The 16,006-nt window shown below is 40.8% G+C and overlaps 1 protein-coding gene across 3 annotated transcripts in view; it reads right to left on the bottom strand.

Annotated features, from left to right (window-relative positions):
* The window catches only part of mylk4 (myosin light chain kinase family member 4), a 51,447-nt gene extending 38,865 nt beyond the window's left edge, over positions 1-12,582 (bottom strand). For all 3 annotated transcript variants that reach the window (XM_033016290.1, XM_033016298.1, XM_033016307.1), the window contains exons 1-3: positions 11,462-12,582; positions 4,183-4,279; positions 2,696-3,386 (exon numbers count right to left, since the gene is read on the bottom strand). In XM_033016290.1, the coding sequence (XP_032872181.1) occupies positions 2,696-3,386; positions 4,183-4,279; positions 11,462-12,091 (1,418 nt within the window). In that variant the 5' untranslated portion in view covers positions 12,092-12,582. The remainder of the gene's footprint in view (positions 1-2,695; positions 3,387-4,182; positions 4,280-11,461) is intronic.
* Positions 12,583-16,006: the final 3,424 nt, after the last annotated feature.

The raw sequence follows: 16,006 nt of genomic DNA, 5'->3' as shown, positions 1-16,006 counted from the left end.
TGCAGCGTAGGTTTACAAGATTAATTCACGGGATGGCGGGACTGTCATATGTTGAGAGAATGGAGCAGCTGGGCTTGTACATTCTGGAGTTTAGAAGGATGAGAGGATATCTCATTGAAACATATAAGATTGTTAAGGGTTTGGACACGCTAGAGGCAGGAAACATGTTCCCGATGTTGGGGGAGTCCAGAACCAGGTGCCACAGTTTAAGAATAAGGAGTAAGCCATTTACAACGGAGATGAGGAAACACTTTTTCTCACAGAGAGTGGTGAGTCTGTGGAATTCTCTGCCTCAGCGGGCAGTGGAGGCAGGTTCTCTGGATGCTTTCAAGAGAGAGCTAGGTAGGGCTCTTAAAAATAGGGGAGTCGGGGGATATGGGAAGAAGGCAGGAATGGTGTACTGATTGGGGATGATCAGCCATGATCATATTGAATGGCGGTGCTGGCTCAAAGGGCCGAATGGCCTACTCCTGCACCTATTGTCTATTGCCTATTGAATTGCTAACACACTCACTGAGATAAAGGGGACAAGAATTAATGGGAGTTAATGTACTCAAAATAATATGTTGTGACAGAACAAACTCCAGATGCAGGAGGGAATGGACAGTCAACGTTTCAAGTCGAGACTCTTCTTTGAACTAATGGAGTGGTGGATGGAAAGCTGGGAAAGTGAGGTGGGTTTAGAGCAAAACCTGGGAAGTGACAGGTGGATACAGACGAGGGGTCTTATTGGCAGATGGGTAGAGAGTGACAAAGACGAGAGGGGAAAAAATACAAAATGGTGTCAGATAAAGAATGAAGAGGAGAAGTGAAATGTTAAGCCGGAGGGATATGGTAGAAGAGGATATGGAGGAGGGGAAAGAGGAGATGAAAGGTTCCATGGGACTTGGAGATGGGAGAGTAGGGTAACGTGGGGGGGGGGGGGGGGGGAAAAGCAGGGTGACTGGGGAGTTGGGAGATACCGGAAGAAATGTGTACACAACAAAGGCAGGGGAAAGAAACAGGGTAGGGGTATTTGACTGATAATTGGAGAATTCAATATTCATACCATTGGTTTGTAAGTTATACCCAAGCAAAATATGGTGCTGATATTCAAGTTTGCATGTGGACTCACTCTGGCATGTGGACTCATTCTGTCAAGGACAGAAAGCTTGGTATGGGAAAGGGAAAGGGAGTTAAAATGATCAGCAATCAGGAAAACCCAGTAGACCGTGGCGTTCAGAGCACAAGTGTTTGGTGAAAGCGTCTTCATTGTCTAGCCGATGTAAAGGATTTGTATTTATTAAATGGAATTACACACTACTTTGATACTCTCATGCTCCAACACAAGGGGATTGGTAACTACTATAAACAACTCCATTGGGAAGCTGCCTTTTTAGTTTCCCTTCATGAATCTAGTCTTTCAACACAATTAAGTATGTTTCCCAGAGTGTGCAATGCAATAAAATTCCTTAATTCAGTGTTTTATTTTATTTTTTATTTTCTTATAGGATGTGGGCGCTGTCCACCAGACCAGTATTTATTGCTGAAATATTAATCATACTTGCATTATGATTTGCATACTTGCAATATGCAGATCATTGAATTGCAGCCATCTGCATATTGAGTCTCATGGTATTGAAAATCAGCCCGTCAATTATAAGAAGCCCACTCTTTAGCAGTAGTAGTTCATATACTTTTTTGGTTCCGTTTAGTTTAGAGATACAGTGTGGAAACAGGCCCTTCGGCCCACTGAGTATTCAGTATTTACTTTAATGTCATTTTAACTGAGTACTTACATACACAGATGAAACAAAAAAAATTGTTTCTCAATCAGTTCCCATCAGTGCGGTTAATAAAAACAGAATAAATACATATAGCTTTAAAAATTAAAATTTCCATAATTAAAATAGGCCTAAAAATTGAAATAAAAACAGACATTCAGACCGAACAGTGGCTTTGCTTTGACAGGTGCCTAGCTGTCAAAGTATGGGCGAGGTTAGATGTGTTGGTGTATGATATATGGGGAGGGGACACAGTCCATTAACCAGTCCACGCTGACCAACGATCCCCACATACTAACACTATCCTACACAATAGGGACAATTTACAATTTTACCAAAGCCAATTTACCTACAAACCTGTACGTCTTTGGGCTGTGGGAAGAAATCAAGGCAACCGGAGAAAACACATGCAGGTTACGGGGAGAACGTACAAACTCTGTACAGACAGCACCGGTAGTCAGGATGGAACCCAGGCCTCTGGTGCTGTAATGCAACAACTCAACTGTTGTGCCACCGTTCCTTAATTTTAGACATCGAGTACAACACCCTCCAGCTTCCGAATAGCACATTTAGTACTAGCCTGGGTATGAATATCTATTTGCTGCGACTCAGTGAATTGACTGAGGGAAGTGCCAAGGGACACATAATAATCACTAGCATTGCTCCCTCCTAATTAAATGTAATGTTATATGCCACTTCAGAAATATTTTTGGTTCTAAATTGAGGAATAAGTTGCCCAGTTTCAGATTTCTAAACATTATGATTTATTTTCAGAAAGAAGGAAGGAAATATATCGGCAGCTCTTTGATCTGCAGATCATTTGGAAGATAATCACAGGAAGTGAGATTTTAGAATTGTTGTCAATTATTCACAGAAAAATTAATCTGAAAATATACAAACTGACAAATAAATCTGTCTGATAAAAGTGTTACCTGTTGGTTAACTGTTCCTTGCTGGTTTCTTCCACATGGGACTGCATGGTTTTTCCTTTGGATTCCTCTGTGATCGTCAAATCTGAGTCCGTGCATTCAAATCCGGTGTCCCTTTCTGTGTCATTTCTTTCCTCAACTTCTAGGTGTTCTTTTACTCTTTCCTGATTCTCCTTTGCTATTAGATAGACACTTCCTTTTGTTGGCACTGATTCAGTTATTAATTCTTTATATTCGTTGTCATCCTTTTCTGCTTGCATTTTTGCCTGTGCTCCGATATGTTGTATGTTTTCATGCATAACATTGTTCCTTTCTGCCCTTTCATCATTTTGCCTGTCAGTGTTTGACTGGTTCACTACAATGCTAGAGGTTCCTGCAGGTTTCAGTTCATGTTGTTCTTCTGCGGCTACATCTTCATCTTTCTTTTCACCACCGGCATAAGTGTCCGAAGTGACATCAGAAAATTCTGGGCCGAAGGCTGAGGCTGAGTCCTCTGCCGCTCTACAAGGCTCGGGTTCAAAGAGTCCAACATCTTCCACAGATGTGCTTCCTTTTAATTTAGTTACATTGTTCTGCTCCGTTAGATCTTTGACTTCATGCTGAGCTTCAAAGACTCTTGAGCTGTTAGCATTTTCATTATTTAAATTCTGGACCTTTGTATCTGCAAAAGTGTGTAGACTCTTCTGAATTTGCCCTAGTGTAAGAAACAAGGAAGGTGAGAGGGGAAAGATTAAACAGGACCCAGTGGGCAACCTTTTCACACAGAGGGTAGTGCATATATGGAATGAGCTGCCAGAGGAGGTGGTTGAGATAGGTACAATAACAACATTTAAAATACATTTGGACAGATACATGCATAGGAATGGTTGAGAGGAATATGGGTCGAACAAGGGAAAGTAGGACTAACTTAGAGAGAAATCTGGGGCAACATGGATGAGCTGAGCTGAAGGGCCTGTTACCGTGTGGTAGTATTCTATACTATGAATTTAAAGAAAAAAACCCAATGCATTTATATATTAATTTTTCGTGCAATGTTCATGAGTTGATGGGATCTGGATTGTATGCATGTATAGTCTTTTCTTTGGCTGGATAGCACACAAACAAAAGCTTTTAATGTGGTTTAGTTTAGTTTTGTTTAGAGATACAGCGTGGTCCACCAAGTCCGCACCGACCAGCGATCCCTGCACATTAACACTATCATACACACACTAGGGACAATTTCCCATTTATACCAAGCCAATTAACCTACAAACCTGTACATCTTTGGTGTGTGGGAGGAAACTGAAGATCTCAGAGAAAACCCAAGTGGTCACGGGGAAAATGTACAAACTCCGTACAGACAGCGCCCATTGTCAAGATCGAACCCGAGTCTCTGGCGCTGCAAGCGCTGTTAGGCAGCAACTCTACCACTGCGCCACCATGCCACCTTTTCACTGTACCGCTGCACACGTGACAATAATAAACAAAACTAAATTAAACCTTTTGAATACCTTTGGTTTCTGGGGATTTCTTCTTCTGAGATGACTTTATTTCTTTATCATTTAAATTTTGCTTTCCTTTCACCTCATTGGCTCTTTGGTCCTTAACCTGCATAACAATGAAAACAGATTAAAACTTCCTTTAAATTGACAATTAGTAGTACAGAACATGCAAAGAGACCTTTCTGTTTTGTGCAATACATCCAGACAATAGCCGCAAAATTATTTTTATTCCATAAAATACAAATCCATTTAATTATCAAAGATAAATCTCAAGACAACTCGATTAGAAAAAATATGAATGTTTCAAATTGTTCCATCCTTCAGCAAGAATGTGCAACACCATACTGGATAAGGCAATACTCTCCACTACATTAATCTTGCACTCCCATTCTGACCCATCTGCTTATGGCCAAATGCACTTATTCCAGTAAGACCCAATGTAAGATTGAGGAACAGCACCTCGTCTTCTAACTGGGCATATTGCAGCGTGAACAATGTCAGGGAACACTCTCTGCTTGTATCAGAACATCATAGAAACATAGACATAGAAAACATAGAAAATAGGTGCAGGAAGAGGCCATTTGACCCTTCAAGCCAGCACCACCATTCATTGTGATCATGGCTGATCGTCCCCTATCAATAACCCGTGCCTGCCTTCTCCCCATATCCCTTGACTCCACTAGCCCCTAGAGCTCTATCTAACTCTCTCTTAATCATATCATATACTTATTAAAAGTCTGATCTTGTATGTGTGTATATGTGCATATGTGTGTATATATGTGTGTGTGTATACAGTGGCTTGCAAAAGTTTTCATACCCCTTGAACTTTTCCACATTTTGTCACGTTACAACCACAAACGTAAATGTATTTTATTGGGATTTTATGTGATAGACCAACACAAAGTGGTGCATAATTGTGAAGTGGAAGGAAAATGATACATGGTTTTCAAATTTTTTTACAAATAAAAAACTGAAAAGTGTGGCGTGCAAAAGTATTCAGCCCCCCTGAGTCAATACTTTGTAGAACCACCTTCCGCTGCAATTACAGCTGCAAGTCTTTTGGGGTATGTCTCTACCAGCTTTGCACATCTAGAGACTGAAATTTTTGCCCATTCTTCTTTGCAAAATAGCTCAAGCTCAATCAGATTGGATGAAGAGCGTCTGTGAACAGCAATTTACAAGTCTTGCCAGAGATTCTCAATTGGATTTAGGTCTGGACTTTGACTGGGCCATTCTAACACATGAATATGCTTTGATCTAAACCATTCCATTGTAGCTCTGGCTGTATGTTTAGGGTCGTTGTCCTGCTGGAAGGTGAACCTCCGCCCCAGTCTCAAGTCTTTTGCAGACTCTAACAGGTTTTCTTCCAAGATTTCCCTGTATTTGGCTCCATGCATCTTCCCATCAACTCTGACCAGCTTCCCTGTCCCTGCTGAAGAAAAGCATCCCCACAGCATGATGCTGCCACCACCATGTTTCACAGTGGGGATGGTGTGTTCAGGATGATGTGCAGTGTTAGTTTTCCACCACACATAGCGTTTTGCATTTAGGCCAAAAACTTCAATTTTGGTCTCATCTGACCAGAGCACCTTCCTCCACATGTTTGCTGTGTCCCCCACATGGCTTGTGGCAAACTGCAAACGGGACTTCTTATGGCTTTTTTTTCAACAATGGCTTTCTTCTTGCTACTCTTCCATAAAGGCCCGATTTGTGGAGTGCACGACTAATAGTTGTCCTGTGGACAGATTCTCCCACCTGAGCTGTGGATCTCTGCAGCTCCTCCAGAGTTACCATGGGCCTCTTGGCTGCTTCTCTGATCAATGCTCTCCTTGCCCGGCCTGTCAGTTTAGGTGGACGGCCATGTCTTGGTAGGTTTGCAGTTGTGCCATACTCTTTCCATTTTTGGATGATGGATTGAACAGTGCTCCGTGAGATGTTCAAAGCTTGGGATATTTTTTTATAACCTAACCCTGCTTAAAACCTCTCCACAACTTTATCCCTGACCTGTCTGGTGTGTTCCTTGGGCTTCATGATGCTGTTTGTTCACTAATGTTCTCTAACAAACCTCTGAGGCCTGCACAGAACAGCTGTATTTATACTGAGATTAGATTACACACAAGTGGACTCTATTTACTAATTAGGTGACTTCTGAAGGCAATTGGTTGCACTGGATTTTATTTAGGGGTATCAGAGTAAAGGGGGCTGAATAGTTTTGCACGCCACACTTTTCAGTTTTTTATTTGTAAAAAAATTTGAAAACCATGTATCATTTTCCTTCCACTTCACAATTATGCACCACTTTGTGTTGGTCTATCACATAAAATCCCAATAAAATACATTTATGTTTGTGGTTGTAACGTGACAAAATGTTGAAAAGTTCAAGGGGTATGAAAACTTTTGCAAGCCACTGTATGTGGTTAGAAACATAGGAAATAGGTGCAGGAGTAGGCCATTCGGCCCTTCGAGCCTGCACTGCCATTCAATATGATCATGGCTGATCATCCAACTCAGTATCCTGTACCTGCCTTCTCTCCATACCCCCTGATCCCTTTAGCCACAAGGGCCACATCTAACCCCCTCTTAAATATAGCCAATGAACTGGCCTCAACTACCTTCTGTGGCAGAGAATTCCAGAGATTCACCACTCTCTGTGTGAAAAATGTTTTCCTCATCTCGGTCCTAAAAGATTTCCCCCTTATCCTTAAACTGTGACCCCTTGTTCTGGACTTCTCCGACATCGGGAACAATCTTCCTGCATCTAGCCTGTCCAACCCCTTAAGAATTTTTGTAAGTTTCTATAGGATCCCCCCTCAATCTTCTAAATCTCAATCTGGTTGTCTTTACATCTTTGCAAAATCACTACGTGGTAACAATTACATTTTTACATATTCTGATTCACATTTTTCCCCTCGAGGCAGAGATCACCACTGAACATTTTATGCTTTATTTCTCGACATTCTCGACTTATTACTGATTAAAGTTTAAAAAAATCAAAAGAATTTAAAACGACCAGCTTCAACTGATGACGTCACAATGGCTCGACTAGCAATGATCAGCTTCACTGAAGATTTAATCCTATATTTCACAAATTATTCGCGATTAAAGTTTTAAAAATGCCAACGTTAACAAGATTTTTACTGTTAAAATCCATCCTCACGGCTTCCAACACACTTCGACACAAAGTTGAATGACAGAAACACTCTGAACTTTTCATCTCAATGGAATTTTTCAACAGGAGGGGAAGGGCCAATTGGTATTGCAGTTGGAACTTCTGTGGCAGGCAGGGGAAGTGCAATTGGAATTTATTTTTTAAGTCCACTGCTGAGGGAGGCAGGGGAGTGCTGGAATCTTATGTTCAGGAACGGGTTAAGTTGCATTGGGGGAACGGCTGAGTGGTGGAATATTGCATTGGGAGACCACACCGTTGGGGGAGCAAACATAGTCTGATTCACATTTTTCATTAAAATCATTCAAATCATTCTAGCCAGCTTCCAACAAACTTCTATACAATGTTGCGACACAGGAACACTCTGAATTTTTCACCTCACACGAGGAGGAGGGCGAATTGCAATTGCAACATGCAGGGGATGTGCAATTGGAATATTTTTAAAGCCCACTGCTGAGGGAGGCAGGGGAGTGCTGGAATCTTACGTTCGGGAAGGGCTTGAGTTGGAGGACCATGCCTCCCGTGGGGGCTATGGGTAGGGAACGGGTGTGTTGGGCGAGCAGACCCAATGGGTCTGCACTTGGTCTAGTACTTATTAAAAGTCTGATCTTGTACGTGTGTATATGTGTGTGTATATGTGGTTGTCTTTACATCTTCACAAAATGCTACGTGGTAATGATAAAAAATTTACATATTCTGATTGACATGCTGAGACCACCTTCACTGAACACTTTATGCTTTATTGCTCGACTTATTCTCGATTCATTACTGATTAAAAGTTAAAATAGATCAAAAGACTGAAATTAAAACGACCAGCTTCAACTGATAAGGTCACAATGGCTCGGCTAGCAGTGATCAGCTTCACTGAAGGTTTCATCCTATATTTGACATTATTCACAGTTATAGCTTTAAAAATGCCTACTTTCAAAAGATTTTTACATATTTTGATTCACATTTTTCCCCTCTAGGCAGGGAGCACCTTCACTGAACATTTTATGCTTTATTTCTTGACGTATTACTGATTAAAGTTTTTAAAAAATCAGAAGACTTTGAATTTAAAACAACCATCTTCAACTGATGACATCACGATGGCTCGGCTAGCAGTGATCAGCTTCACTGAAGATTTCATCCTATATGAGGACCACACCTCCAGTGGGGGCTATGGATAGGGAACGGGTGCGTTGGGGGAGCAGACCCAATGGGTCTGTAATTGGTCTAGAAGAACATAAAACATTACACCACAATGTCTGAGCCGAACATGATGCCAACACTTAACTACCTGCATATATTCCATCTCCCTCTATTCCCTGCAAATCAATATGCCTGTTTAAAAGTATCTTAAATGCCACTATCGCATCTGTCTCTAACACCGCCTAATTTCATTAATTTATGAAAATTATTCAGATTTTGTTTCCTTTTCCTTATATACAACACATTGATTGTCATCCTTCCGATACCTGGATGTTTGCAAAATGATGAGAAATTTCTATAAAGTGGATGAAAAAAATCTTTTCCCTCTTTGTAACAGGACCATGCATCCATGGAGGTAAAATCATTCATAAAAGATTTAGAATTGATTCAAAGAGACATTTTATTTTATTTGGAGAGTTGTTATGATCTGGAACTTTCTGACTGATTGTGTGGTGGAAGCCAGTTCCATTCATGATTTTAAAAAGAAGTTGAACAAATACATGCAGATTAGTAACGGCAATGGGGTGCAGACAACAACTTAAAAGGAGCCACCATCCAACATATTGTACCACACATTTGAAGGATTGTTTTTTTACGTGGAACGTTTTGTGGGAAATTTTGTGGGACGTAAGTTTTTTAAGACATCCAAATATTTATTGTCTGACCCATCTTTATATTTGAAGAGCCACAATAGGCTTGATGGACTGAGAAGGCTGCTTCTGTATTGTAAGTATGCAATTGTGCAGAATGCTGCTTCTAATCCTGGGTAACAACTGTCCTTTAGAAACAGGTGTCAAGCTGAAAAGATTGCACAGATGTGGCCCTTCTGTGCATCAACAATCAGAAACCGCTAAAATACGATTAGAATATTGTATGAGTCATGACATCAAGGTCAGATTTACAAGCTACATCCCGATAGTTCAAGCAGTTAATAGTTAATAGTTTTAATTGCACAATTTCTAACGAGACGAGTATTTACACCCGTACTTGGATACGAAAAATTAAAATTGAAATACTGTCGCAAGATTAATTAATTTCTGAATGATAGACCAAGGCTGGCTTCTTCTCAGTAGGTTTTCCATAATACATTTTTAATGAATCATTAAATGCGCCAAGGTCAATCAATATGGGAAGGATAATCACCTAATAAACAGTGAATGTAACAGATGTTCATTGCTAAAAATAATATTCAGAATGGTCATTCTGTAATTAAATATACATGCCTGAGCTTTTTGGCAGATATTTGACTAATTTTGGCACCAATGTCAGTTGTATTCAATTCACAAATTCCCTTTAATTGTTCGTCAATGCCCTGATCGCTATTTTCTGGTTCAGGACTCTTCTTTATTTTAAACTGATTTAATTTTAAATGCTTCTTAAATTAAAAACAAATGTCTTCTTGCTTTCACATGTACTTGGGAAAGAAAGCACTAAAAACTATCATTATTTACTGGAGCATCTATGACTAGCTGTTTGATTTGCAGGAAAAGATTTACAACAACATCAAGCTAAAAATGGTTCCAACTTATTTTATTTAGTTGGGAAATTTATTGCAAATTACTGATATAAATGTGCCCTTTAAAAAAAAAAATTCTCACCTATTTTCTCCTTTCTATGCTACAGAGCAGACCCATAGCAATTTGTTGTCTGGTAGCATGTCTCAAGTGACAGGGTCCTAGAGAGTGTTGTTAGACAGTGCGACACAAGTACATAGGTCCCCGAAAATGGTGCCACAGATAGATAAGGTCAAGAATACATATTAACCACTTATGATTTTATGATATGGTACCAATGTCTTCATCGAACACTGTGTACAAGAGTTGGGACAACATATTACAGCTGCACAAGACGTTGGTGAGATCACACTTGAAATAATTTTCTGTTGTTGTGGTCACCTGGCTGTTGGAAGGATGTAATTAAGCTGGAGACAGTAGGGAAAACATTCACAAGGATGTTGCTAGGATCTGCAACACTTGAGTTAAGAGTACAGGCTGGGACTGTATTCCCAGGAGTGAAGGAAGGTGAAGGATGACCTTATGGAGTTTTATAAAATCATGAGGAGAATATATAAGCGGAATAGTCACAGTCTTATCCGCAGCAAAATAATTAAAGGGGAGCTTAGGGGCAATGCTATTTCACAGAGAAAGGTTGTATTTGGAACGAGCTGTCATTGGCAGCGGTAGACGTGGGTTCAGTAACAAAATGTAAACGACATTTGGGCAGATCCATGGAGAGGAATGGTTTGGATGGAAATGGGCCACATCCAGGCAAATCGGACTGGCTCAGGAAGGTACCTCGGTTGGCATAGACAAGGTGGGCCAAAGGGCTGCGTAATTCTATGGCTGTATATGGAAAACTAGATTAGAGACAGTATCTCAAGAATGTTTAATTGTTCAATGCAACAATGAAAATCTTTCTTGCAGTTTTACAGACACATCAATGTAATCTGAGTTTTATTCCATGGCAAATATTATGGTTGAGTCCAAACACAATTTCATCCAACATCCATTCGCACTTGATGCCCAGCAGTAGCAAGTGGTTCATGTATAGGGGCTTGCGGCTCGCATAATGAAACCCCTGACCTAACGCCAAGCAATCAAGGTATAATAACCTCCCGTTTTCTCCCAACTGATTAACTATATCTGTACAAATCCTGAGGAACTTTCAAGTCAATATACTTCAATTATATCCTGACTTTACTAAAAAAAAGCCTGGACATATTCATTCACATTGTTTGCAATCTCATCAGCAAAATATATTAAAATAAAAAGAAACACAATATGCCACCGCTGAGCAGTTTGCACTGGGTCCTGGCTATGTACCCGTTCTCCATGATAAAGCAAATCAAGACAATTTGAGTTGATTTCTTACATTACATCATTCTGTTAATATTACTGAATAACTGATGGAAGCATGTTAAAATATATTTACCTTTATTTTTTTCCTTCTCAACAATACTTTTCCTGACGTAATTTTCTTTTTAAAAATCTTCTGTTCACTGCTGCTCATAACACCTTGTTGCTTTGATGTAACTTGGCCTTTGCAAATATACTCTGCAATTCTAGAATTTTTAAATGTCTCTCCTAAATAGTTAATAACTTGCTGCACTCCAAGAAGGACATTTTCAATTCCATCTATCTTCTTAGTTTGCTCCTTTGAATTTTGATTGAGTGTTGATAGCATATTAGAAATCTCCCCAGAAACTTTTGTGCTTTTATTTTCTTCTCCTTGACAGATGGTGTCTTGTTTCATTATTTCTTTGCTGGTCTTCAACATTTCAATGTCTTTTCTGATCCTAACAACATCTTGCGTTAAGCCATCCAACTTCTGGACAACATTTTCTTGAACACCCAGTATTTTATCTACAGTTTTATTCAAGGACTCCAGTTTAATATCCATCGCATTGAAACTCTCCAACGAGTTGTTTCGACTGCTCTTCGAGCATTTTCTGGAGGATCCTGTTATCCTAGGTGGCCCTTGGCTCTGTATGGCATTAGAATCGAATACCTTGGCCAAGGAATGGACCAACGTACTAGAGTTCTTCCTGGGTGGCGTGTTCATTGTGGAATATAATACAGTTAGAAGAAGATTGCAGTCCTTACAGCAATGACAAATTGACTAGCGTGATTAAAGTGGCTTACCTTAGAATAAGTTCAAGTCCAAATTAATTTTCACCATAAACGTGATGAAAGACCACTGAGATGTTTCTATCTAATTCAAATGAATAATTTACGACGATCTTCAGCAGCGCCTGTAAAGTTAGTCCGTTCTTGGGACTGAGAGTTTAATCATTGCATTGGCCACTTCCAAAGTTTAAACTACTCAGTGAGACCTTTACATTTAAAACCCCGCAAATGAATCCAGCAAGTCCTCAGTCAAATATAGCTTCAACTTCAGCCGTAGTGATGAGTGAATCTTTCTGTTCACTTACTTTCCTTTGTTCCTTTTATGTACTCGAAAGACATACAATGGCTACATTTAGTAGTAGCAAACTGACATTGAAATTTTCCGACCCACTCCAAATGTCTGTTACCTTGTGACGTTCGCATTGAAATGAAGAAGGCTATTTGGACATCAATGGCATTTAGCAACACATTTCTTGCATGACATTTGATATGCTCTAAAGTGCAAGGCCATTTCCACTTTAGTTTTCCTGAGTAAGAATGTGGCTGTGTTATGTGCAAGGTAGTTATTGATACTTTTATATCTTTTTTAAATATCAGTAAGTAATTTTCTCCATATTTACTACATTTTATCAGTGTGGGAATTCAAATATGGTTTTGTTGATAATGAAGCCGAATGATCGACTTGGATATGATCCACAAAAGCAGAAGTGTCCCGTTTTAACGCTCTCTGTGCAGGTTTTAATCCTGGAAAGATAAATAAATATCAACTTTCCCTGCACATCTTTGATGACAACATTTGTGAATTACTTGGGCAATAGGCCTCAAGTCTCACTCGGGGGAGTTAAGCAAATTATTCCTCTTGATACAGCAGGACAGAGGTATATCTCATTGCTAATTATGCCAATATTCAAAATGATTAGCAATCTCCTCATTCTTCTGGACTTACGTGACCTGCCAAGTTTATTCATAACTCTTCCTCCATGTTTAATTATAGACAATAGACAATAGGCAATAGGTGCAGGAGTAGGCCATTTGGCCCTTGGAGCCAGCACCGCCATTCAATGTGATCATGGCTATCATCCCAAATCAGTACCCCGTTCCTGCCTTCTCCCCATATCCCCTGGCTCCGCTATTTATAAGAGCCCTATCTAGCTCTCTCTTGAAAGCATCCAGAGAACCTGCCTCCACCGCCCTCTGAGGCAGAGAATTCCACAGACTCACCGCTCTCTGTGAGAAAAAGTGTTTCCTCGTCTCCGTTCTAAATGGCTTACTCCTTATTCTTAAACTGTGGCCTCTGATTCTGGACTCCCCCAACATCGGGAACATGTTTCCTGCCTCTAGTGTGTCCAAGCCCTTAACAATCTTATATGTTTCAATGAGATGCCCTCTCATCCTTCTAAACTCCAGAGTGTACAAGCCCAGCTGCTCCATTCTCTCAGCATATGACAGTCCCGCCATCCCGGGAATTAACCTTGTAAACCTACGCTGCACTCCTTCAATAGCAAGAATGTCCTTCCTCAAATTAGGGGACCAAAACTGCACACAATACTCCAGGTGTGGTCTCACTAGGGCTCTGTACAACTGCAGAAGGACCTCTTTGCTCCTATATTCAATTCCTTTTGTTATAAAGGCCAGCATGCCATTCGCTTTCTTCACTGCCTGCTGTACCTACATGCTTACTTTCATAGACTGATGTACAAGGACCCCCAGATCCTGTTGTACTTCCCCTTTTCCCCTATTTAATAATAATAATAATGGATGGGATTTATATAGCGCCTTTCTAATACTCAAGGCGCTTTACATCGCATTATTCATTCACTCCTCAGTCACACTCGGTGGTGGTAAGCTACTTCTGTAGCCACAGCTGCCCTGGGGCAGACTGACGGTAGCGTGGCTGCCAATCTGCGCCTACGGCCCCTCCGACCACCACCAATCACTCACACACATTCACACACATTCACACACAGGCAAAGGTGGGTGAAGTATCTTGCCCAAGGACACAACGACAGTATTCACTCGAAGCGGGATTTGAACCGGCTACCTTCCGGTTGCCAGCCGAACACTTAGCCCATTGTGCCATCTGTCGTCCCCATTTAGACACCCTTTCCTTCCCCACTGGTTACCTGGAGACCTTGCTTTGCCCCCTTTTGTTCTGACATGTATCGCTTTCATCCTGTTTATTGAAATTATAAGAAGGAACTGCAGATGCTGGAAAAATCGAAGGTAGACAAAAATGCTGGAGAAACTCAGCGGGTGAGGCAGCATTTATGGAGTCCCCTGAGTTAGGCTCCATAGATGCTGCCTCACCCGCTGAGTTTCTCCAGCATTTCTGTTTATTCCAATGTCTTTTCCCTGCCCCCATTTAGTCACTCTTCTCCCCTCCACCCCTTTGTTGAGCCAAATTTCTCCTTTTCCCTTTATCCAGCCTTTTCCTGCATACTCCTCCAATAACGTTTCCCACTTATCCAGCCGCAAATGTTTATTTTTATGCAAAGAAATGTTTGCACCCACACACCATTCCATGACAGCTACAAGCATAACAATACCATCTGCTGAATTCCTTCTCATCTTGTTTCTCTGTGTCTCTGCAACTTATTTTCTCTATCAGGCTCATTAACTCCACTTTTATCCTTTTTTTTGCCATTAACCTGCACAAAAGGGTAATTTCCTTATTGGCAATTAACATATTTTTTAGATGTAGGAGGTAAATGGAGCATGCAGGAAACCCATGGAGTCTTGAGGAGAAAACTCAAAATCCACAGAGACATGATCTGTGGTTGGGACCAAGCCTGTGTGCTGAGCGCTATGAGGCAGTAGAAACATAGAAAATAGGTGCAGGAGGAGGCCATTTGGTCCTTTGTGCAAGCACCCCCATACAATGTGATCATGGCATCCCATTCCTGCCTTCTCACCATGTCCCTTGACTCCGCTATCTTTAAGAGCTCTATCTAACTCTCTCTTGAAAGCATCCAGAGAATTGGCCTCCACTGCCTCCTGAGGCAGAGAATTCCACAGATTCACAATTCTCTGGGCGAAAAAGTTTTTCCTCATCTCCGTTCTAAATGGCCTAGCCCTTATTCTTAAACTGTGGCCCCTGGTTCTGGACTCCCCCAACATCAGGAACATGTTTCCTGCCTCTAGCATGTCCAATCCCTTAATAATCTTATATGTTTCAATAAGATCCTTCTAAATTCCAGAGTATACAAGCCCAGCTGCTCCATTCTATCAACATATGACAGTGCTGCCATCCCGGGAATTAACCTCATGAACCTACGCTGCACTCCCTCAATAGTAAGAATGTCCTACCTCAAATTTGGAGACCAAAACAGCACACAATACTCCAGGTGTGGTCTCAATAGGGCCCTGTCCAACTGCAGAAGGACCTCTTTGCTCCTATACTCAATTCCTCTTGTTATGAAGGCCTTCATGCCATTAGCTTTCTTCACTGCCTGCTGTACCTGCTTGCTTACTTTCAGTGACTGATGAACAAGGACCCCCAGATCTCATTGTACTTCCCCTTTTCCCAACTTGACACCATTCAGATAATAATCTGCCTTCCTGTTTTTGCCACCAAAGTGGATAACCTCACATTTATCCACATTAAACTGCATCTGCCATGCATCTGCCCACTCCCCCAACCTGGCCAAATCACCCTGCATCCTTGTAGCATCCTCCTCACAGTTCAATTCACACTGCCACCCAGCTTTGTGTCATCTGCAAATTTGCTGTTTCTTTTAATCCCTTCATCTAAATCATTAATGTATATTGTAAATATATATTTACTCATTCCTGCATCTAGCTGGTCCATGAAATTTTATACGTTTCTATAAGATCCCCTCTCATTCTTCTA

This window comes from Amblyraja radiata, chromosome 2 (genome assembly GCF_010909765.2).
Source record: "Amblyraja radiata isolate CabotCenter1 chromosome 2, sAmbRad1.1.pri, whole genome shotgun sequence".
Taxonomy (NCBI): domain Eukaryota; kingdom Metazoa; phylum Chordata; class Chondrichthyes; order Rajiformes; family Rajidae; genus Amblyraja; species Amblyraja radiata.
The sequence above is the reverse complement of the archived record's forward strand: the minus strand, read 5'-3'. Positions and strand labels throughout refer to the sequence as shown.